Source organism: Puma concolor, chromosome D4 (genome assembly GCF_028749965.1).
Source record: "Puma concolor isolate L17-30 chromosome D4, mPumCon1.1.hap2, whole genome shotgun sequence".
NCBI lineage: Eukaryota > Metazoa > Chordata > Mammalia > Carnivora > Felidae > Puma > Puma concolor.
In genome coordinates this window covers 59,930,407-59,952,801 of record NC_141679.1, presented here as the reverse complement: position 1 = coordinate 59,952,801, position 22,395 = coordinate 59,930,407, and the positions used below count along the sequence as shown (strand labels likewise).

At 41.3% G+C, this 22,395-nt stretch overlaps 1 protein-coding gene and 1 long non-coding RNA gene across 6 annotated transcripts; one reads left to right on the top strand and one right to left on the bottom strand.

Annotated features, from left to right (window-relative positions):
* Positions 1-1,233: 1,233 nt before the first annotated feature.
* Positions 1,234-18,716, bottom strand: TRMT10B (tRNA methyltransferase 10B). Of its 5 annotated transcripts, none has more exons than XM_086683541.1 (9): positions 18,612-18,714; positions 12,032-12,234; positions 11,244-11,352; positions 10,512-10,636; positions 8,387-8,539; positions 7,172-7,250; positions 6,463-6,530; positions 2,469-2,592; positions 1,234-1,687 (listed from the first exon to the last, which is right to left on the bottom strand). In XM_086683541.1, the coding sequence occupies exons 2-9, from the start codon at positions 12,215-12,217 to the stop codon at positions 1,581-1,583; spliced, it is 951 nt and encodes a 316-aa protein (XP_086539667.1). In that variant the 5' UTR covers positions 12,218-12,234; positions 18,612-18,714; the 3' UTR covers positions 1,234-1,580. The 5 variants fall into 5 exon arrangements, with proteins under 5 accessions (XP_086539667.1, XP_086539668.1, XP_086539669.1 ...); XM_086683542.1 differs by lacking the exon at positions 18,612-18,714 and adding an exon at positions 18,409-18,590; XM_086683543.1 differs by lacking the exon at positions 12,032-12,234 and having other exon boundaries at positions 18,612-18,716.
* On the top strand, positions 18,705-21,532 carry LOC147574918 (uncharacterized). The gene is made up of 2 exons (XR_015242853.1): positions 18,705-18,892; positions 21,399-21,532. It is a non-coding gene; the product is annotated as an uncharacterized LOC147574918 (long non-coding RNA).
* The last annotated feature ends 863 nt before the right edge of the window (positions 21,533-22,395 follow it).

Here is a 22,395-nt window from a genome sequence, read left to right as displayed (position 1 = left end):
CAAATGCACTATAGACATAATGTATGTGAATATTCTTTAAATTGAAATTATAGGATTATACTTTATATAGTACTTTGTAATCTTTGTCCACTTCAATGTTTGATGTATTTCTTATATGATTGCTATTAAAAATGAAATAGTCATAGAATATTTAATGTTCATGTTAGGATATTTTGCATATATCCAGCTTTTTGTTGGTTCTGTAAATAACACAGATGAGGATCTCTGAAGCCAAGTCCAAAACTTCCTGCCTAGGCTTTAAAAAAAATGGTAGAAGTGATAGCGTTGGAGAGGAAATTCTTCCATGCCATTTGATTATTGTAAGCAAAGTCTTTAGAGGTAAAAATGCCTGGCAGATGATCCAGGTCAGTGTTCGGAGGTCAGAGACCTCCCTGAGAGTATGATAAGAGTCACCCCTGAAGCCTAGCCATAGGCGGTCCCTTTTGGATGACAGAGATTATAGAACTCATTTAATACGGTGATAAAAGACCAAGGAGCATTATATATTCCTAAAGATGTTTCCTGAAAATTGGGCTGTTTTTAATACAAAGATATTGATAGAATTTATCAAGTGATGATAGCTCCTTTAGGATTAAATCATGAAAGGGAGGGGAGAGAGCAGAGAAATAACGTTTTGGTTCTTGGATGCTACAGAATATATTCTGTTTGGAGCTACAGAATATATTCTCTGAATTTGCTAACTGCTTAGCTTTCAAGTTTACTAACCCAAGCTGGCCAGAGTAACTGAAGCAACTATATGTAACTAAGACCTGAGAAAAGGGATCACTGAGATTGTGTAATGAAAGGTTATCCAACATACTTGCGTCAGAGGCAATGTATTTTCTGGTTACTTTTTTTCTTTTCTGGTTATTTTTAAGTTAGACTTACCAATACTGTATTTTTGCTCTTCAATTCTGCCTGTTGATTATAAATATATATGAAGAAACTAGTTTGCACAAGGCTCAGAAAGATACAAAGATACTCCCACAAAGTGTCCTGTTAGGAGGCTACCTTTAGGAAGAGAGAAACCCTCCACTCCATACTCAGAGCAGGAGAGACAGGGTGGGAGCTACAAGTGGGAGCAAAGTGCTATGGGGGCTTAAAGCAGGGCTAGGTTAGGATCCTGCAAAACACATAGAGTGTATTGCTGAGTTGGGGAAAATCACCATGAACAGAGGAGGCTGGAGAAAGTGCTACAACTTGATACCAGTTGAGTGAAAATTAAACTCGATATAATAATAATTATTTAATTATTTAAGCTATCTCTAAAGAATAGGTATTTCACAAATAGGTACATAAAAGATGAATTAATACATCCAAAGCCATGTAGTTTTGGGCTAATTCCTGGTTATGTAAACTTTTTACTTAGTGATATATCTGGGCTCTTCCTGTGAGCCAGGCACTCGGAGATAGAAAAGAGTGTAAAATGTGGTCCCTGTTATTAGTAACTTATATTCTAGTGAAGATCCAAGATGTGAAGTAAAGGCAAGTGTGTGCCATCGCCACCCTCTGCTCTGCTTTTCGGTCAAGGCACCTTCAGCAACTTCCCCACCCCTGCAACTTCTTAGGCTGTCTGTCCATCACTCCACTGAGTTCTGAAGAACGTAGCCTTTTCTGGAAGAAACTCCTTTCTTCAATGCTTCAGGCCAGTTTTGAGTCTCAAAGTATGCAGATAGGATATCAAAGACTGTTAGAGGGTAAAAAGAAAATAGTGACCACACTGAGAAAAAAGTAGTAAATGACTGATGAGGAAAAGGGTGTTCTGGAATATTTCATTTAACAAACCTCTGCACCACACACGGACCCTCTTGCCACAAGGACCTCAGCCTACATGGAGAGATAACGAGCCTGTGAATGGACAGTGCCGCAGCACTGAGAGGAAAACAGTCCAATGGAACACAAAAGAGGGTCTCTGAATGGCTGAGAGGGGGAAGGGAGCAGCCAAGATGCTCCTGGACTGAATTCTGGACAAATAGGACTTCACAGTTCACTGATGGATTGAACACCGCATTCTAGGCCAAGTGGACAATTTCACCCATCTTTAACATAGTTGGTTGGGATCCAGGAAGAAAATGCCAAGTGCATCTGAGAGGCTAGAATACCTGTCACAAACTGCATGCAATAAAATCTGAGCACATTAGTCACGGGGTACTGCTTTGAGGTCTGCTTATATGTAAACATAATGCAAAGGAGCAGCACCAGAATTAACACATGTTAAATGTGGGCCAAGTGAGGGGCGCCTGGGTGGCTCAGTCAGTTAAGCGTCCAGCTCAGGTCATGATCTCACAGTTTCATGGGTTTGAGCCCTACATCAGGCTCTGCGCTGACCACATGGAGTCTGCTTGGGATTCTCTCTCTCTCTCTCTCTCTCTCTCTTTCTCTCTGCCCTTCCCCCACTCACGCTGTCTCTCTCAAATTAAATAAATAAACTTAAAAAAAAAAAAAAGCGTGGGCCATGTAAGCAGTACCTTGATTGATGGCCAAGATCTCTGAATGATAGTTTTTCCGATTCTGGCATCTGACCATGTATTCCTGGATTGGCAAGCGGGCTGTCTTGACAGAGTGCTCTTGGGCTTTTTGAAATGTCACCTTCTGTAAATCACAGTTAAATATTTTTCTTGTGAAAATGATAAAGATATTCTCATTGTAATATGCATAGCAAATTATGAGAAACCCCATTTACCACCACTCCAATTTCCATCTGTATAATTATGATCATCTGTAATCATAATTAAATGGTAAGTATTAAAAATCAGTAGCCTAAGGGAGAATGAAGGAACTGCAGACAATGAAGAGTATTTACCTGTTCTAAGTAAGAAATGGCTTGTGCAGCAGACATCTCACTCACTTGGGAGTCATCTATCTACTAGCTTCCATTTATTACTATTTACAACCAAGAAGGAAATAAGTAAAAGGAGGCATATTTATTTGCAGCCACAATCTGCATCCAAAAGTTCAAGCAATCTAATCAACCAGAGGAGAACACTCCTGACCCTAAGTCGGTAAGATGTAATTCTGGATCTGGAGTTTTCAGCCCATAGCTATTTGACAGCAGCAAATTAGAGAAAAGGGAGAAAGGATTCAACTCAGATACAAAACAGCAATAAGGTGTGAGAGCACTCAGCCCAAGTAAAAGGAAGGGATCTGAAAACTGCAGAAAGCAGTCATAAAAACTAAAAAACCCCCCAAATCTGAGGCCATTTAGGGTCAGAGTACAATAACTAATATCCCTTTAAAGATGTTCCTGAGTCATGAACTCAAATTTAAATTATATTTGCCACTTCGTAAGAAGCTCTGGAGAGATCATCTACCTACTTACAATTTCAGGATTAAAAAGAAAGGTTTAGATTACTGGTTAGATTACTGGTATAGATTACTTCCAATAGTTAACTATTGGAAGGGGCCTCAATAGTTAGTTATTCTATTCCGATCATCTATCCAATGTTGGTCTATCCTTATGGCCTCTCTTCCAAGTGGCCTCTGTCCTGAAAGGGACAATCCTTATGACAGGCATCCTGGGGAAACCTATTCTACTTTTGACAGTATGGATTAATAGGAAATTCTTGACAGGGAGCCAAATTTTCTGTTTTCCCTGAGCCTTCCACTAATTTTTCTAGTCCCATCGCCCCAGGACCATACCAAGCAAGTAAAATGTCTCTTCCACAAGATGGCCATTCAGGTACTCCACAGCAGGGATCATGCCCTGTGCATCCTTCTGGCAGTCTCAGTTCTGTCGCCTCCCCCTTGAGTCTCTTCGTCATTCAGGCCAAACTCATCTGAATTTGTTGCAGCTTGTCACTGTCCTTTCCCACTGTGTCATGATCGACTGGCCACCAACAGTGTGGTCTGACCAGCTGGAGCAGCATGAAGCAGACCTAGCACCTCTGTCCTGACACTGGACCACCTGCTTCTCAGACTCACATAAAACAATTCCAAGAGAGAACTTCCAAAATGTGTTATGTGATGCGATTCACATAACATAAAGGTACAGCTGCTCAAAAGCCTTCTTTGAAGAATAACATCCCTTTGCATATATGGTCTAGGTGGTTTTTTTTTTGTTTTAAGTCTATTCTTTTACAATCATTTTGAACTGGAGTACAAGAATTCAAAGTTAGTAAGAGACTTGGATGCTGCCCTGGAGGAGCTCACAGTCTAGATTCTGCTCCTCTGAACATTTAAAGATAAAACGATTCCCCTTGAAGAAATGTTCTCAGCATATTTTCTGTGTGGAAGCCAAACTCTGCAGTAACAACCAAAAAGTTCTATACATGTGGCAAATCATTGTGCCAATTATTTTTCAGTTTAAACACGACTGGAGCGATAAGAGAAGACAATGTATTAAAACTGCACATGACTGATCGTACCCTGCTCACTGACCTTCTAGACTTTTCTGACTCAAAAGAAAAAGCTATCACTCTGCTGTGGGAGACTGCATTTGGCTGTTATGTCTCTTTAATCTCTTTTAATCTGTAACAGCCCCCTAACTATTTCCGTTTTCATTACACTGTTTTTTTTTAAATGTGGTCCAACTGTTTTGCAGAATGCCTCATATCCTGTTTCTTCATGATTAAATATAGTTTAAACAGTTTTCAGTAAGAACACTTTGCAAGTGAGATTCCATCACATTGGGAGGCACATAGTGTCAACACTGGTGATTCTAAGTTTGGACATCTGGTAAGATGGTGACCTCCAGTTCACTTCATTGTAATGGCACATTTGTGCCTTTGTGATGTGTGGGGCAACATTTGGGAGACTGTGTGAATAGCCAGTTCTCCCACGCTTTTTGTTCAATCAGTTCCGTCAATCAGTGATTATACTGGGAGTAACAAAATAATGATTTTTCAATTCTATTATGTATTTCTCATTTAACAGCTAGCATTCTTTTTTTTTTTTTTAATGTTTATTTATTTTGAGAGAGAAAGAGGGTACGCGTGAGCAGGGGACACACATAGAGAGGGAGAGAGCATCCCAAGCAAGCTCTGCACTGTCAGTGCAGAGCCTGATGCGGGGCTGCGTCTCACAAACCATGAGATCATGACCTGAGCCGAGATCAAGAGTCAGATGTTTAACTGACTGAGCCACCCAGGCGCTCCTAACACCCAGCATTCTAGCATTCTTCTATCTCCAGCCCCCACCTGTTTTTTAGATTATCACTATGAATCATGGAATGCTGACCTTTTTTTTTTTTCATTTTATTTATTTGAGAGAGAGAGTGGGGGAGAGTGGCAGAGGGAGAGACAGGGAGGGAGAGAGAATCCTAAGCAGGCTCCACACTCAGCACAGAGCCCAATGAGGAGCTCGATCCCATGACCCTGGGATTATGACCTGAGCCAAAACCAAGAGTCAGACATTCCACCAACTGAGCTACACAGGCACCCCAGAACACTGACCTTTTTAGAATAAATGCAATTCAGTTAAGTATCACCTGTATTGGGGTGCCTGGGTGGCTCAGTCGGTTAAGCGTCCGACTTCGGCTCAGGTCGTGATCTCGCAGTCCGTGAGTTTGAGCCCCGCGTCGGGCTCTGTGCTGACAGCTCAGAGCCTGGAGCCTGCTTCGGATTCTGTGTCTCCCTCTCTCTCTGCCCCTCCCCCGCTCATGCTCTGTCTCTCTTTCTCTCAGTCAAAACTAAATAAAACATTAAGAAAATTTTAAAAAAAGTATCACCTGTATTAAATATGTGTGTATATCTCTACAGATATGAAAAAATATCCAAAATACACTCACATATATTAAAAAATACATATATGTAATATACCCACAAACACTTGTGTGATCATAGATTATATCAAGAAGTATACACAAGAAAATAGTGGTTGGCTCAGGTGGGGGGCACTGTAGGACAAGGATAGGAGGGAGACTTATTTCTCACTGTAGTTCTTTTTATAGACCTTATTATATCATTATTTATTGTGTATGCAATATGTTAGTGATATAAACTAATAACAATTATCTCAACAAATGTGTGTATAATAGAAACATATTTCAAAACTCCAATTATTCCAATAAAATTCCAACTCAACAAAAGAAATCCGCACAGTCTTACTGACATCAAAATTATAGGATAAAACTTATGTCAGCAGAAAAGACGGCCTAAGAAGGAACAAACTCCACTCTCATAAAGAACAATTAGGTGGTAAGAATGCTGAATCAATGCTTCCTTGGTCAAGATCAGAGTTATCCTTGCAGAACTGAAGACAGGAGAAAAGAAATTCAACAACGGCTCTTTATGTAATTACCAAACACTCCCCATGCCAGTTCCTGACTGGACTGCCAGGTCAGGATCACTAACATTGATGAGAAAGGGAATTTCACAAGCAGGAGGGCCAGCTGAGGCAGGAGAGGTTCCTTCTTCCTATTCTGAGTTCTTAGGCCTTTTGGGTAAGATTATGATAGGGCAGCTACCTCTGAAAGGAAGCCCCACTTTTCAAAATATAGCTGTTAGGTCTAAAATGCACGTTTACCTTCTGGATGCTTTCGTCCACAAGTCCACCAAGGATGTAAACTTTGTTTAGATCAACATCTTCAAGAGCTAATGAAAAAATGAAGGCCATTGAGATCAAATCTGTTTTATAATTTCTAAAGCCAAAGAAAGTAAAAGGAAAGAATTATTAATGATAAAAGTAGAAATTTAATAAAGTAGGAAACAAAAAGGTAATAGATTTGCTAATTTTCTCAAAAGACAAAGCTTTGGCATATCTAACCAAGAAAAAAAAGGCAGTCGACTCAAATCAACATTAGGATTCATAAAGGAGACAAAATAAAAATTACAGAGGAATGTGAAATAATTAGGAAAGAATACTAAGATCAACTTAATACCAATAAATTTGAAAAGTATGTGAAATAGTTGATTTTCTGGAAAAAACACATATCTAACATTGATCCAAGAAGGGCCAAGGAGGGGAGCTGACCAGGGAAACTGGAAAAGACTACCAGGTAGGTCACAAGGTCCAATGAGGCTGGAGACCCTAGATCTGTGCAGCTGTGCACACATAGTAGGACATGTGCAAAGTGTAGTGAGGTATACACCCATAAGAGGTGTGCAATTAATGTTCATTCCTTTTGTTTTTTTTGATACACCTTGGGTGGCTTTAATAAATTCTGACACAGGGAATAATCAAACACAGGGTTTAGAACAAAGTGCTACATGAATCCATGCAGGAAAGTACATACCATGTTCTGAATCAGGAGTCAGGTACACAAGGGTTTCCAGAGGAAATAAACTAAAGCAGTCTTCCTCTGTTATGTCTAGCTGAAAAATGTAAATAATCCAATGTAGTGTGAACTAGGTTAAGACACAGCCCACACTGCAGCATCTAGTTACCAGGCATCAATTCTCTGTTAGGCATGGCTCTAAGTGCATCAAGGGGACACATGTCTGACAATCTGTTCTCACAACGTACTTCAATGGGGAGAGGAAGTAGAAAGGACATTCTACAAAACAAGATAGAAAGTAATACAACACCCTAACAGATGTACAGGAAGCACGCCCCAGGATAACAGATGAGGGAGTGACAACACCAGGGACAACCTTCTAATGAAGGGAATGCTGGAACTTGGTTTCTGAAAAGAGATGAGATAGACACATACAAAAGGAAGTAGCAATGAAAATGGGGAGAATCACCTAAGAAAGGCATGAAGATGGGAAAGCAAGGGAACCATGTGACCCTAAGAGTGGGTCTGTGGGGCTCACGTACGAGAATCATAAAACCCGCACAGAGAAGAGAAGCAGGAACTGGCTGTACTGTAGGAGAGACACTCAGACAGTAACAGCGACCACAACTAACTGCAGGACCACACAGGGCACGTTTCATACTCTCTTCCTCTGTGAACCTCCCTAGGAAAAGTCCACACCACCCAGTCCCAGCTACATAACACAAACACACAAGACATTTTTAGTGGCACTTCTTAGGAAGTGTTCTGGATTGTTGCCTGTATTATGATCACCACATTCATGGGACCCTAGGGAAAGAGATAAAAAGTAACTGAATGCTCCCTAAAACTCACCTTGAGTCCACATTACTCTCATAAAGATTTTCTCTTCCCCCATAACTCATGCTCCCTAATTATGCACTACTGTAAACAAGAAAGGAGTCACAGCATTTCCCCCAAAACATTCGTGGAGTATACAGTCTAGCATACAACACACAGAATACAAAATACAGTCCTAGATACCTGGTAATATTAGTCTGCCAATGCAGTGGAAGGATGAAAGTTTAGAAATAGAAGAACTGATGAGAGATTCTAAAGTTTTTTAGATTGCAATAGTGAAAATATAGAATTAGTATATTTTTATATAAAAATACGAAAAAGTTAAAAAAAATTTACTATTATCATACAATCTACTTTTCAAATGACACTTCAAGTAATATGCAAAATGAGGCTTACCAGGTAACTAGAAAATCCATCATTCATCCTCAAACACTCTTCATACAGGTGACTGTCTGTTGTGAATCCAGTGAGGTAGATCCAAAATGGCCTGTCAGCTTTTTTATTTGAACCATACAACCTTCGGATCTGTCCAGCCAGTCTACTTAACTCCTTCAAAGAAATAACGACAACTCAGACTAGAAGCATGCCCACTCTTTCTAAATTCACTACCAACAAATGGTTAGGGATGCCTGGATGGCTCAGTTGGTTAAGCATCTAACTCTTGATTTTGGCTCAGGTCATGATCTCACAGTTCATGAGTCTGAGCCCTGTGCTGGGCTCTGCACTGACAGTGTGGAGCCTGCTTGAGATTCTCGCTCTCTCCCTCTCTCTCTCTCTCTCTCTCTCCCTCTCTCTCACTCTCTCCCTCTCTCTCTACCCCTCCCGGGCTCACGCGTTCCCTCTCAAAAAAACAAACAAATAAACAAACAAAAAAACAAAAAACCATACCATACCATAAAACAAAACAAAACAAAACAAAACACAACACAACAAAACAAATGGTTACTCAGTAAGTTCACTGAATGCTACTCTGAGAAATCTGATGAACTAGAATGGCCCCTTTTACTCCAAGAATGAGTACGGAGGGTATATGTGAGCATATGCATGTTACACTCCATGGCACACACACCTTATAGATCAAAGTTAAGGTAATGATACTAGCCCAAAAATAGTGAGTTAATGGAAAGACTCTGAACTCTCTCTCCTTCTGGACCTGCTGTTATATATCTAATATGATATATGGAATTGTTCTTTTAGCTCATATCTAAAATTTTACCATGTGATATTTACTGTTTATTTTTAAAAGGTTAGATTACTAAACAGACATGTTTTATACTCCATCAAATAAAATTGGCACCTTACCCTAACTCTAGGAGATGTAACAGGGTCAGAGGTTTTAACTTTCCATCCTGATTCAGAGACATCACCTCAAGAAAAGTAGTTTCACAATCTGGCCTGATCTGGGTCAGGAGAGAAAAAAACACTCTGGATTTGATTTAATCTGATCTCAATTAAAATAAACAGTAGAAAATTCTTGGTTGACCTTTTCAGAGGGCTATACTTAGAGGTTCCATGTACGAACCCCAAATCTTCAGTCTTCCTAGTTTCTCTGAAAAACACGCAAACACCGGCATATACGACAGAGATGTTGGCAAACAGAAGAACCTGGTTTTTGGTGTAAGGCCAAAAATTAAGGCCCAATACTGTGTGTTTCCTAGACATCTGGTGAAACCAGGTAGGCCCTGAAAGTCCAAGTAAATGCAAGCTCTTCCCCCAGTTCTGCTCCCAGAGACAAGGCCCCCCAGCTAAACAATCCTTTCTGTCAAAGGGACCAGGCTAGTTCCTGCTTATCCCCAAGTAGTGAGTTTCAATTCCCTGCCAGCCCATGGAGTTATTCCCAGAAAATTAATCACATCTTCCTGCAGGAACCAGGGAGCACACCACCCTCATGATACTACAAAGCCTGCCTCCCACAGCCCCTGTGTTCATTCTGTCCCCAAGTATAATCCCATGTGGTCCTGCATGGCATGCAGTGTCCTCCTCCCCCTGGGCTGAGTACACGTGACTAATAAACTGCTATCATTCTTATCTGTCCAATGTCAAGTGTGTTTTCTTCAGCCATCCCCAAAACCCTAGGGTGGAATCCCTCCTTTACCAATGGGGTGAATGGAAAACGATTAAAACACATATGTTATAGGAAGACCTCCTACAAGGTCATCTCATCAACATGTAACTAGGCAAATATTCCTCTCCCCAGTAGAAAGCCAGATTTCATTTCTGGAGGACTGAACATGAAAGGCTCCACCTAGACCGGAGACACCATGAACACTGAGACAACAAGGTGGGGCTCAAAACAGAAGATCAGATAAAATTTGCAGACTAAACCAGAGGGTATCTATTCTCTTCCTGATTCTTTATAACAGCCAATTTGAACTGAGAAGCCATATGGAGAAAACTAAACACTTTTGCTGGTTTACTACGGAATTACAGAGGCTGGAAGTGGTCCTGCTCTTTGTCAAAGCTTTTCCCTTCTGGACGTCCTTCATGTGAGCAGGAATTCAGAGCTTAATGGATGTCCTACCTTCTTAGACATGTGGTGGGTCATACTCAAATCAATACAGAGTCTTGGTCCTGAGTGTTTGGCTTCCAAAAGTCTCTCCTTGGTTAAGGATCTCAGAAAACGTTTGCTGTGCTGGGGGCAGATGCCTGAAGTAGAAATATCAAAAAGGAGTAAAAGTGGGAAAAGAGAGGAATACATTCAGTTGGAAAAGAATCTCCCCAGCCAAGTGATATTTTTTGTACATAAAGAGAAACTTGAAACTCATACAAGATATTTATTCATTTGGGTGCAGCTGAATGGTGAGGGGTGTGGGCTCTGGAGAACATTGCTGAGTCTAACTCAGAGTTCAGTCCATTTACTTATTACTAGATAGTCTTAGGCACATTATTTAATTTCTGAGCCTCACTCTCTTCACCTACTAAATGGGGATAATAAAAGCACCTACCCCTCAGGGTAAGCCATGTAAAATTCTTAGCAATGAACCTAGCACATAGCACTCAATAAACGTTAGCTCCTGTGGTTATCATTCCTTCTACTTCTGAGCTTATAAACACATATGTTCACTATGTGTTTTAGGGCAGCCTTAAACTTTTCTGTCTTTGAAACTTTGATTCCCCCAAAAACAGAACAACAGGTCCTACCTCCAAGAGGTTTGTTTTTCCTTAAAAACAATATTCCTACTCTCCTAAGAACATGCAGATACTAGTCCGTAAAGAGATAAATGACTACACCAGCAATCGGATTTATTTTTACCTGAATTTTCTACACGATTGGCCTTTCTTCTTTCTTTTTCTTGCTTTCTTTTGCTCTTCTTTGCTGCAACTATCTTTTCCCAGTGTCTCTGTTTTCTTTGGACATTTTTCTTATGTCATCGAGAAAACAAAATTGTTTGAGAACTTCGTAAGCAACAAAAAGGAAAATGAATATTCAAAACAATTACTTAATTTTTTTTAAGTTAGATTTAAAGTTAGGAGAGAACAAAGATATTAGTCTTAAAAAAAAAAAAAGACTGGATTGTGTTAAGAGAAAGCAGAGCCCCAGAAAAGAGAAGTGATATGCCCAAAGTAAATGTATTAGGGACAGGGCCTAAGGCAGAGCTTAGATTTCCTGACCCTTCTGAGGTGTATCAAAAACTCCTCTTCCCAGCTGGCTCAGTCGGTTAAGTGTCCGACTCTTGATTTCAGCTCAGGTCATGATCTCAGTTTGTGGGTTCGAGCCCTGCGTAGGGCTCTGTTTTGACAGCTCAGAGCCTGCTTGGGATTCTCTCACTCTCCTTCTCTGTCACTCCCCGTCTCGTGCTCTCTCTCTCCCTCTCAAAATAAATAAATAAACTTAAAAAAAATTCCTCTTGCACTTTATATACTTTTCTTATGACTCAAGTGGAACTGAAACCTTAAACCAGTAGCAGGAAATTCATCCAATTTTGGAGCACACCAAACTTATTCCTAGTCTTTTTGGTACTAGTACCTACCCTCAGAACAGGGGTGTCTGGGACATAGCACCATCGCAAAGCCCACGGCCAGGCAACTCGCTGCACTTACTGAGCACCACATTGCACTGCCTGTGGGCAGTGTCTCTCCCTCCAGATGCTCACATTCCACATCAATCTGTAGAAGCTGGAAGCTTTCAGAGATGCTGTCTTCACCTGTGTCCTCTAGGATGACTTCTTGCTCCTGCAGCACGCGTGAGTCTGTTTTCCGAGCACTCCCTTCCAATTTCCAGTCCATGTGCTTAGTCTTCTGTCCTTTTCACCTAGGTCAGAAAAAGGCACAATTACGTGAGACGTCACCTTATTTCACCTACGGAGGTATTTCCCTGCATCCCAATGTCAAATAGCATTACTGTGTTGCTGAAGGAGTAGACATGTGGGAAATATTAACACAGACTTATTGAATGGAGAAAAGTGTCTGTGTCTTCCAGAGAAATGGGTCAGCCCAGAAATGTTTCAATACCAAGGAGGCTAAATCCACTTTTTAGAAGACAAGCACAGCTCCTGACAGCTCCTAGCAATCACCAATGATTCACGGCTGCAGTGACACAGGTGGTCAAGTCATTTACTGTGTTCTTCAAAACGCATGTAGTAGTTGAGGGTGGGACAGAAATGGCAAAAGCCACCTCCTCCATTATGTTTCAGTTTATATTTATAACTATTCCTTTAGCAAACATTTATTGAACACCTACTATATGTGAAGTCCACTACTAGAAATATCCTAGGAAGGTAAGAGCTAGCCAAAAACATATGGTGAAGAGTTACCTGAAACCAACCAAGAATTCTAGGTTGCTAGTGATGTATCACAATTTGTTTTTCCAAACTATGTATTCCTTCTCCCAACTCAGTTAAGTATCACTGCATTGAAAGCCACTGTCACCAGTGAGAAAACTTAATATCCATCAGAAGTGCTGAGGTAGGAAATTATGGAGAACCCATTGCTATGGCACACTAAACAAGGGCCATAATTTCAAACTGCTGTTCAAAATCCCTGCAAAGGTTATAAGTAAAAAATGTTCTAGGCGCACCTGGGTGGCTCAGTTAAGCGTCTGACTCTCGATTTCAGTTCAAGTCATGATCTCACAGTTGTTGAGACTGAGCCCTACGTCTGAATCCAGGCTGAGTGTGAAGCCTGCTTAAGATTCTCACTTTCTCCCTGTGCCCCCTCCCCCACTCACACTCTCTCTCTCTAAAAATTAAAAAAACCACTCTAGCCTACAGTTAAGTGTCACATATGTCCATTGTTCATGGCTGCACCTCTGAGTCCAGTGCATTTCCACCATCTTCGGAAAAGTATAGCTTTGCAAAAGCAAATGTATGTAATATGATCCATGCATATGGTAAAAAAAAAAAAAAAAAGATTTATAATGAAAAGTAATGATCCTCATTCCAATCCCTTCCACCTCTAGTGCCAACCTGTTAATCAGGTCTTTATAGTTCATCCGGTAATTAACTCCTTATCCTGAAATCATATGCTTTCCATTACTTCTTGAATCAACTTTAACTTTTATCAACTCCCTATGAAACACTAGAATTCAAATCACTCATAATATCCCCTCTTATTTTTCTGTTACACTGACTTTTAAATTTTTTTGAGGTATATTTTACATACAGTAAAACCCAAAGGTTAGGTACAGCTCAATATTGTGTGTGTGGAGAGAACATACCAGCTCAATGAGTTTTTAACAAAAGCATAGGTGTGTTACTTACACCCTCATCAAGATATGGAGCATTTCTTTTTTTTTTTAAACTTTTTAGTCATTCTTTTTTTTTTTTAATGTTTATTTATTTTTGAGAGAGAGAAAGAGAGAGAGAGAGAGAGAGAGGCAGAGCTTGAGAGGGGAAGGGCCAGAGAGAGAGGGAGACAGAGAATCCAAAGCAGGCTCCAGGCTCTGAGCTGTCAGCACAGAAACCAATGTGGGGCTTGAACCTGTGAGCCACAAGATCATGACCTGAGCCAAAGTTGGATGCTTAACCGACTGAGCCACCCAGGTGCCCCAAGATATGGAACATTTCTATCACTCCAGAATGTTCCTTTCCTTCTGCACTTTGCAAGTCAATCTTCATCCCATTCCCATAACCCGACAAAAGCAACCATTGTTTTTTTTCTATAACCATAGATTAACTGTGCCTATTATAAAACATCATATAAATGGATTCAAACACTGACATTGACATTTTCCCCCTCAACGTGTTTGAGAATCATACATGTTACTTCATGTATTAGTAGTTTATTCCTTTTAATTGCTGAGCAGAATTCCATTGTATGAATATACCATAATTTATTTCCCTATTGATGAACATTTGAGATTTTTCCAATTTGGGACTACTATGAATAAAGTTGCTAAGAACATTCTCACACAAGTGTTTTTGTGGACATATGTCTTCATATCTGTTGGCCAAGTACCTAACAGTAGAGTTGATGGGGCATAGGATAGTTGCCTATTTAACTCACAAAAGACTGCCATCAGTTTCTCAAAGTGACCGCACCACTTTACAGTGCTGTCAGCAACAAATCAGACTTCCAGATGATCTGCAGCATCACCAACATTTGCTGTTGCCAGAGTTCTTAATCTTGGCCATTCTTGTGTAGTAGAACCTAGCTGTGTTTTAATTTGAATTTCTTTGATTGTTAATGATATTAAGCACTTTTTCATGTAATTTATTGGCCATTCATAATATATCTTCATAAGATTTCTGATCAAGTCTTCTGCTCATTTTTGAATTATCTTTTTATTAATGAACTGTTGAAGTTTATCATATTTCTGGATACAAGTCTTTTTCAGACATGGGTATTGAGAAGAGGTTTTCCCAGTGTGTGGCCTGCCCGTGCATTTTCTTAACAAGGCTTTTGTTAAGCAGAAATTTTAAATTTTGACCAAGTCTAATTTATCATTTTTAATTAACTTTATTTCTTTAACTTTTTAACTTTATTTTTTTATTAACTATAAAAGTTAATGCTGTCTGTGTCTTCTAAGAAATCTTTGCCTACCCAAAAAGCACAGAGATATTCTATGTTGCTTTCTAGAAATACCTTTATAATTTTAGTTTTTACATTTAAGCCTATAGTCCATCTCAAATCCACTTCTCTCAAAGATAACAGTCTTGTCCTGCTTACTGTCCAATGCTGAAAACAGTTTCTTCATATAATCTGTCCAGTTTTACAGCTTTTTTATCAGAAGGTAAGTCCAATACCCATACCTCTGTCATGACAATTACCAGAAGACATCTTTACTATGCTTAAGAATATCCTTTAAATTTCTACTTCTTGTTCAACAATCTTATGTATTACCCTCTGACTCCTTAAGGTTAGGCTCTGAAAATAAACACCCTAATCTTCCCCTCTCTCTCTCTTCCACCCTTAATGTTCCAATTTGGTAAGCTGAGGCTTTAATTTTACATATTTAAGACAGGCTCTACATTGTGATGTGTCATCAAAATTAACCCTCTTGGCCTCTGTCTATTCCCTTGGTGGTTTCTAAAATTCGTAAACCAATAAACTGCATTTATATTAACTATATAAATATTACCCACTACAGAGACAAGTAGAGTCCGAGGATTATATTTAGTTCTCTAATGTTCTGACTCCTGTTACTAGCAAACATTTCTAGTGTTAAGCTCATACTGTTTTCTTATACTCCATCAAATGCTCAAAATGAGGCCAAATTTTAGTTGTTTTTCATTTAAAAAAAATTTTTTTTAAATGTTTACTTTTGAGAGAGACAGATAGAATATGAGCAGGGGAGGGGCAGAGAGAGAGGGAGACACAGAATCCTTAGCAGGCTCCAGGCTGCTGTCAGCAGAGCCCAATGGCGGGGCTCGAACTCACGAACTGTGAGATCATGACCCAAGCTGAAGGTGGACACAACTGACTGAGCCACTCAGGTGCCCCTAGTTGTTTTTCATTTAGACATAATAGGCTGTTGTACTGGAAACGTAGCAGTCCTAGGATTTAGCCATGCTTCCCAGCTTGCTACCTGTGAGTAGTAGGATAACAGCCAAAGCACTTAACTTTCTGTCACTGGTTCTTTGAGATGGGATAATACTACATCCCAGGACTGTTGCAAGAACTAGACCTATTTCATTTGCCTGACATGGAGCAACTACTCATGAAATACAGGCTATTCAATCTCTTCCAGTGCTGTTCTTTCAGGCTTTCTAAAAAGGTAAGTCTTCTGAGCAGTTTTGGGGTATTCATCACACATCATGTAAACATTTAACCACCAGATATATTCCTGAATATGGCCAAGTAAATTACATTCTAGATTTTCAAAATTACAGATTAGAAATTTGTGTTCATTTTCCTGCACAGGCTAAAGTTTACTTATGCTCAGGAGTCCTTTCTTTAATACTCAGTACAAATTTTAATGTATTTATTTATACCATTGACTGTGTCACTATGAATTTAAGACATACACAAAATTTAGTAGTGTACATATTATTTCTAGAAAAACGAGGAAAAGGCCAAGTTATTCTTAAGCATTTCAGAAGCACTGCACTGTTCACATATGAATGGCAATGTTGATTAGAAATACCTTTAAGAAAAGATAGCCAGTCTCATTATACCCATTCCTTTAGATGACTGAGCAAGTTTTGTTGTGCCCATCATCAGAGTCATCTGCATTTTTCTGCATTTAGGCATTCAAAAAAGAAAAATGAAAACTTTAAGATAAACTGGTCCAACACCTAACAACCTCATTTTATTAGGGTGAGAAAACACCAATTTGTTAAATGAATGCCAGTTTAACAGCCATGTGCTTTCCCTCCTCTGAACTCCACAGCATTTTGTATTCTCATCTGTTTGTCCATTCGTTCAGTCAATAAATATCCATTGAGCTCCTCCTCTTTGTCAGACCCTTTTGGGGAACGACTAAGAGGTAATGAATGTAGATGTCTCATTGGAGAAGTCTGGCTGAGAAGGAGAAAAGAGAGCTAGGGTTGAAGTAGCTGGAGGGGCTGCTGAGTTTTCCATTGCTGTTTAGAAAACTGGAAGGTCTGTGCTCATGTTTTCTCTCTCATCAAACTGCATTCCTTTGCAGGAAGGACTGTGTACTTATATTTATGTAAATACTGTAAGAGCTCACAATGTAGAACCTTGCAAACAGCAGTGTTTGAATAAATGTTTGTTGAACTGAATTTTACCACTACCACCCCTATTCCCTTCTTCCTAGTCCCCTCCTTGTATCTCAGACCTCCCCAAGTTCCTATAGTCCCTGAGGATCTTGGGATACAGCAATATTGAAAATCAAATGAAGGCAATTCCAACCACTACCAAAGAGTCTGAAATATAGCAGATTGGGCAGGGACCATATCTTTTTCATCTCTGTATCTTCAGTGGCCAGCACAAGGCCTGGCACAAAATGGAAGCTCAGTAAATACTGAATAGAGCCTTGCTATCTAGTGATTCTCAGAAAGCAAACATGAAATTGGGCATCACAGAAAAACAAACCTTCTTAATCTGTGTGAGACATTATCTATGCCCAGATTTAGCATTTCATTTCATTAAAAAATGTTTTCTGAGCCTCCATTACAGGTCCAGGACCAAGTACTGGAATTATTCAATTACTCAATCATTTAACAAATAGTTACATGCTGAGGATTTGGGAATGATGTCCATTCTGCCTCCATGGGGCTCCAATTATCTACCTCAGCCTTGACTGACAGTTGGTCTGTTTCTCCACTACGTTACAAGCTCTCCCAGGGAAGAGAGGATAAAGAATTCAGGTGCGCACCCCCAGTACTCAGCACTGAGCCTTGCAGAACACAAGCATCCTAAATGTTTTATGATTATGTTACCCTTCTGCTCAGAACTATGCAGTATTCTCCATTTCACTTACAGTACATAACTGAAATCCTTACAATGGCCTATACTGCTCATTAAGATCTACCTCCTGCATCGAGTGTCCTCTGCACTCTCTGGTCTGCTTGCTGCTCCTAACATACTTAAGGATATTCCCACCTCAGAGCCTTTGCACTTGCTGTCGTGTCTACCTCCAATGCTCTTCCCCTAGATAATTATATGGCTACCTGCCTCAATTTATTCTCATATCACTGTTCAACATGGCACATGTTTTACTTATTGTCTGAACTTCCCCATTCCTATAACGTAAGCAGGTGTTCTGTTTGTTTCGTCCACTACTCTATCCTATACGCCTAGAAAAGGGCTTGGTACATAACAGACGCTCAATAAATACTTACTGGTTTAATAAATTCTCCACCCATCCCCATCTCTGAGTTGACAGAAGCCTCAGATCTTTTCTAACCCAAATCCCACCTGACGAGCATATCGCTGGGCCCTAAGTGACGGGCCAGCCTCTGTCTGCACAACTGTTTGCGTCTCTCATTTTCTAAGTTTTAGTCCACCGAAGCTGGCTCCAGTCCTCTGGCACCTTCAGCACGAGAACACCAAGACCCCAGGCCCGAGAGTACCCCGCCTGTGGGCCCCGTCTGGCCCACAGCCTGCTAGTGCGAGGGGTGGCAGAAAGGGAAAGCACCAAGAGGGTGGAGGACACCAGGCCACACGACTGTCGAAGGTCGCTTCCCGGCATCTGTCCCACCTACGAACCAGGCGGCAGCCCCAAGTCAGACCCCTTTGGCCCCACGTCCGTCCACCCAACGAGCCCCAGGCGTACCTGAATCCCTCGCCTCGCGCAGTCTCTGCGGCGCACGTCAGGCCCCGCCTCCGGGCCAACTTCCGGTTCCTGCCCCCCTCCGCGTGGCATTCTGGGAGTTGTGGTTTTCAGCCTGGTAGCTTGGTGTGCCGGAGGCAGTGGGAGGCTTTGCCTTCCACCTACACTGGCACTAAGGAGCTGCGTACCGCCCAGGTATTGCTGCGCCTGCCTGAACCTGTTTCCTCGGTTGTGAGACGGGGATTACGATACCCGCCGCTCGCCACTTTCGCAGGCTGCGGCAGGTAACCCGAGGCTTTGATGGTTCTCAAGGGCTGGGCATTGGGAAACTGGGCTGAAACCGGGCTGGAACCACCCCTCTTCTCACAACCTGGGGGTCTTGCCCTCCCTTGGACCCCCTACAACCAGCAGAGCCCACGAACTGACACAGGCTTCCCTGAGCACACAGCTGCCCTCACCACCACCTGGCTGTTTAGGCAGACAATAGAGATATTCGGGCTTGGGCCCTTAACAAGTGAGTCTAGCCTCTGGCCACTCTCCCTTCTCCTTCTCCCCTTACAGACCCAGGGGGAAAGCGAGGCTCAGAGACCCTGAAGAGACTGGCCCAAGTCTTGACCTGATAAAAACCAACAGTCACTCTTTACTCTTCCCTTTATTCCTGCTATCCCAGCGGTCTCACCCTTTGGAAGAGACCTTAGCATGTAAGAGCCTGATCTATCTCCCACCCAAGAAACCACAGCCCTGTTGGATCCCTCCTTGGCCCCATACTGTTTCCCTCTCTGGCCTTTTCTTTTCATAGATCCTCCAGCACCCCCACCCCGTCCCTAATCCTTCAGTCCATCCTTTATCTGCTACTGCAGCAATTTAAATGTTAAAAGTAAACATTCTTTATCCCCCAGAGGGCTTTTCCCTAAAACCCAGCTCTAACATCTCTTCTCTGCTCAGAAGCTGGTGCTGGCTTCCCAATCAGTAGGGCTTGCAGAGTGGCTCAAAGGATCTTCAGTGGCTCCCACCACACCTACCAGTCCCTGCACTTTGCCCTCAGCCCAACTGGATAATTTTCCTCTCTCCCTGCCACTGCTCTTGTGTCTCTTCACCTTTGAATGAGCCCATGGCCACCCCCCAGAAAAGTCCTCTTAGCTGGTCTCACTGACCACCGCCCCCCCCCCAACCCCCTACTCCCACCACGCAGCAGATATCTGTTTGTCAGATGATTATGTGTCTCCCTTTTCCAAACCCTAGTGGCTTTCCATTGTACTTGGATGTGAAGTCTAACCTTCCCAAGGCCTTCCCCACCTGGTTCCTGGCTGCCCGTCTAAACTCATCCTATCATTCTTCCTCTGGCTTGCTGTGTTCCAGTCACACCTGTCTTCTTGAAATGCTTCAAATATACCAAGGCCCTCTGCAGATTCTGTTCCCTTTCCTCTCACTTTTTCCATGGCTGGCTCCTTCCTATCCTTTAGGCTTCAGCTTAAACCTTCCCTCTTTAGAGAGACCTTTACTGATCACCCAGGTAAGATTGGCTCATCCCATCCCTGTCTTGGCACTCTTCATTTCTTTACATGACCTATCAGTCAGTAATCTTTTTATTTTTTTCTGTGTCTTTCCTACTAGTTATAAGTTCCTGAGGGAACATGTATCATGTTGATGATTTAATTCCCAGTGCCACTGCACACTAAATATGTGTTGACAGAATCACTAAATGAGTGATTTTTCTCCTTTCTTAACACATTCCAAACTTACCTTCCTATCTACCAAATCTAGGACCTGATGCTCAGTAGCTACTTCTAATTAATGCTGCTTCCTACAGGAAGCCTTCCACGATCACCACTCTGTCCCCAACCACAAAATGACTTCTGTCTTTTGAGCTCTCCTAGCACCTTATCTGTCCTCTTTGGTCACCCTGAGCAGACCATACCTTATATTTGTAGGTTTCTATCTCTACATGTCATCTTATCTCTTAGACGAGGAGCTCTTGAAGACAGGATTCTTACCCAATTATTTACATCCATAATCCCACATCAGGCATCACCTGCAATGGTTGTAACAAATGTTTGTCTAAGAAACGAATCAGCCAATATTATGGTGAGTGGGAAAAGGAAGGAGTGTAAATGTCTGGTAGTTTCCTAGTCACTAAACAACTGGCTCTTGCATTGCATCCCATTCTGCCTATTCATGTTGGGGGTGGTGTATCTCAAAAAAGGTGCTAAACAGGACCAGCCCCCACTCCCCTCATTTTAGCTTCTCAACAAGCAGTGAGGGATTTCCTGGAACTTCTGGGACTTAGTGCAGAGCAAAATACTAACTCCATACAGTAGCAGCCCAAGAAAGTTCATGGAGTTGAGGGGAGAGGAAGCAAAGACAGACAGACATAAACATTTGAGTGCCCATGCCAGAGGCTTCACAGTCTTCTTCCCGCCTTCCACTATTATTGCTCACAATATGCCAAATGTGTATTACATAACAATCTCTAGTTTGGGGTGTTGTCCCCATTAATAAGAAAATGTATTTGAGGTATGTAAGTAAGGCATCTGGCACACTGTAGGCCCTCACTAAATGAGACGAGTACTATTTCCTTTTGTCAGTTGGGGAAACTGAGGCCCAGCATGGTGCCTATAACAACATCGCCAGGATTCCAGCTCTGGTTAAGTTGAAGTCCTAAGCTCCTTGCTTTAAACTTGCAAACATACAGATTATGTTCATGTAAATAAGCTACATAGCTCTTCAGAGCTTTCTGCTGGTAAAAGTGTTCAAGTCCTGTTTAACATTATACAATTTTTATTTTTTCAGCGTCCTATTGTTCCTGTTATTCATGGCCACACAATCACTACAAATCTATGTTCGAGAGCCTTATTCAAATTTTATTCAAAATATTATGTGAAAAGAAACAGGCCTCTAAGAAAATAAATCTTTTCCTGGCACAAGTACTGGTTCACTGGTTAGTTAACAAATAACTGGTAACAAGGGGTGAGAAAGAGATCTTCTCGTCTCCCAAAATATTGCTTTCCTCTGATTGCCAAGGGTTTGGGTACATACACTCATTCTGCCCTCCTTTTTCTGGGCGAAGGAGAGGAATTGGGAGGCCAGTGCAGACACACAAGTGATCAGGAGTACCAGAGGGACAAAGGGCCCCCTTGAACAAGCTCTAATAGCCCAAGGTGACTGTCTAAGCCAGCTTTGGCCTGGACAGAGAAGCCAGGGGGAAAAAGATCCCAGGGGTATCTTGAGATCAGTTTTCCTGGAGTCTGAAAACAAAATGTAGGAAATGGTTTCACACTAGGAGAGGCATCCATAAAGTTTGGGGATTACTACTGAATTTTACTGAGTATTTACTAGATTATTTATTAGATTTCTACCCAACAAAGCAGGAACTATTAACATTTAGAGAAGAGAAAACCAAAGCACTGAGTGGTTAAGTAGCTTGTCCAACGTCCCACTAAGATTAACTGGGATTAACTGGTTTAATTGGGATTAGTGAGAAAGGTACTAAATATATTTCTTTCCCTCTAATATTATTCCTAAAAAGGCAAATTGAATTCAGGGCTTTATGTTTGCCTTTACAGGTATTTACCAGAGAAAAAGGGTGCAGCATTCAGTCAATTTGAGATAAAGCACAGAGCACCCACTCCTGGATGTGGGTCACCATGCAACTAAGGAATTTAACTGCCACCTAGTGGCAACCTATGCTTGTCATAGCCAGGCAGCCAAGAATACCAGGCCTGCAGGTGCAGGTGCCGCAAACCAAACCTTGTGAAGGTAAAATCTATCAAATATCACATGTATTCAC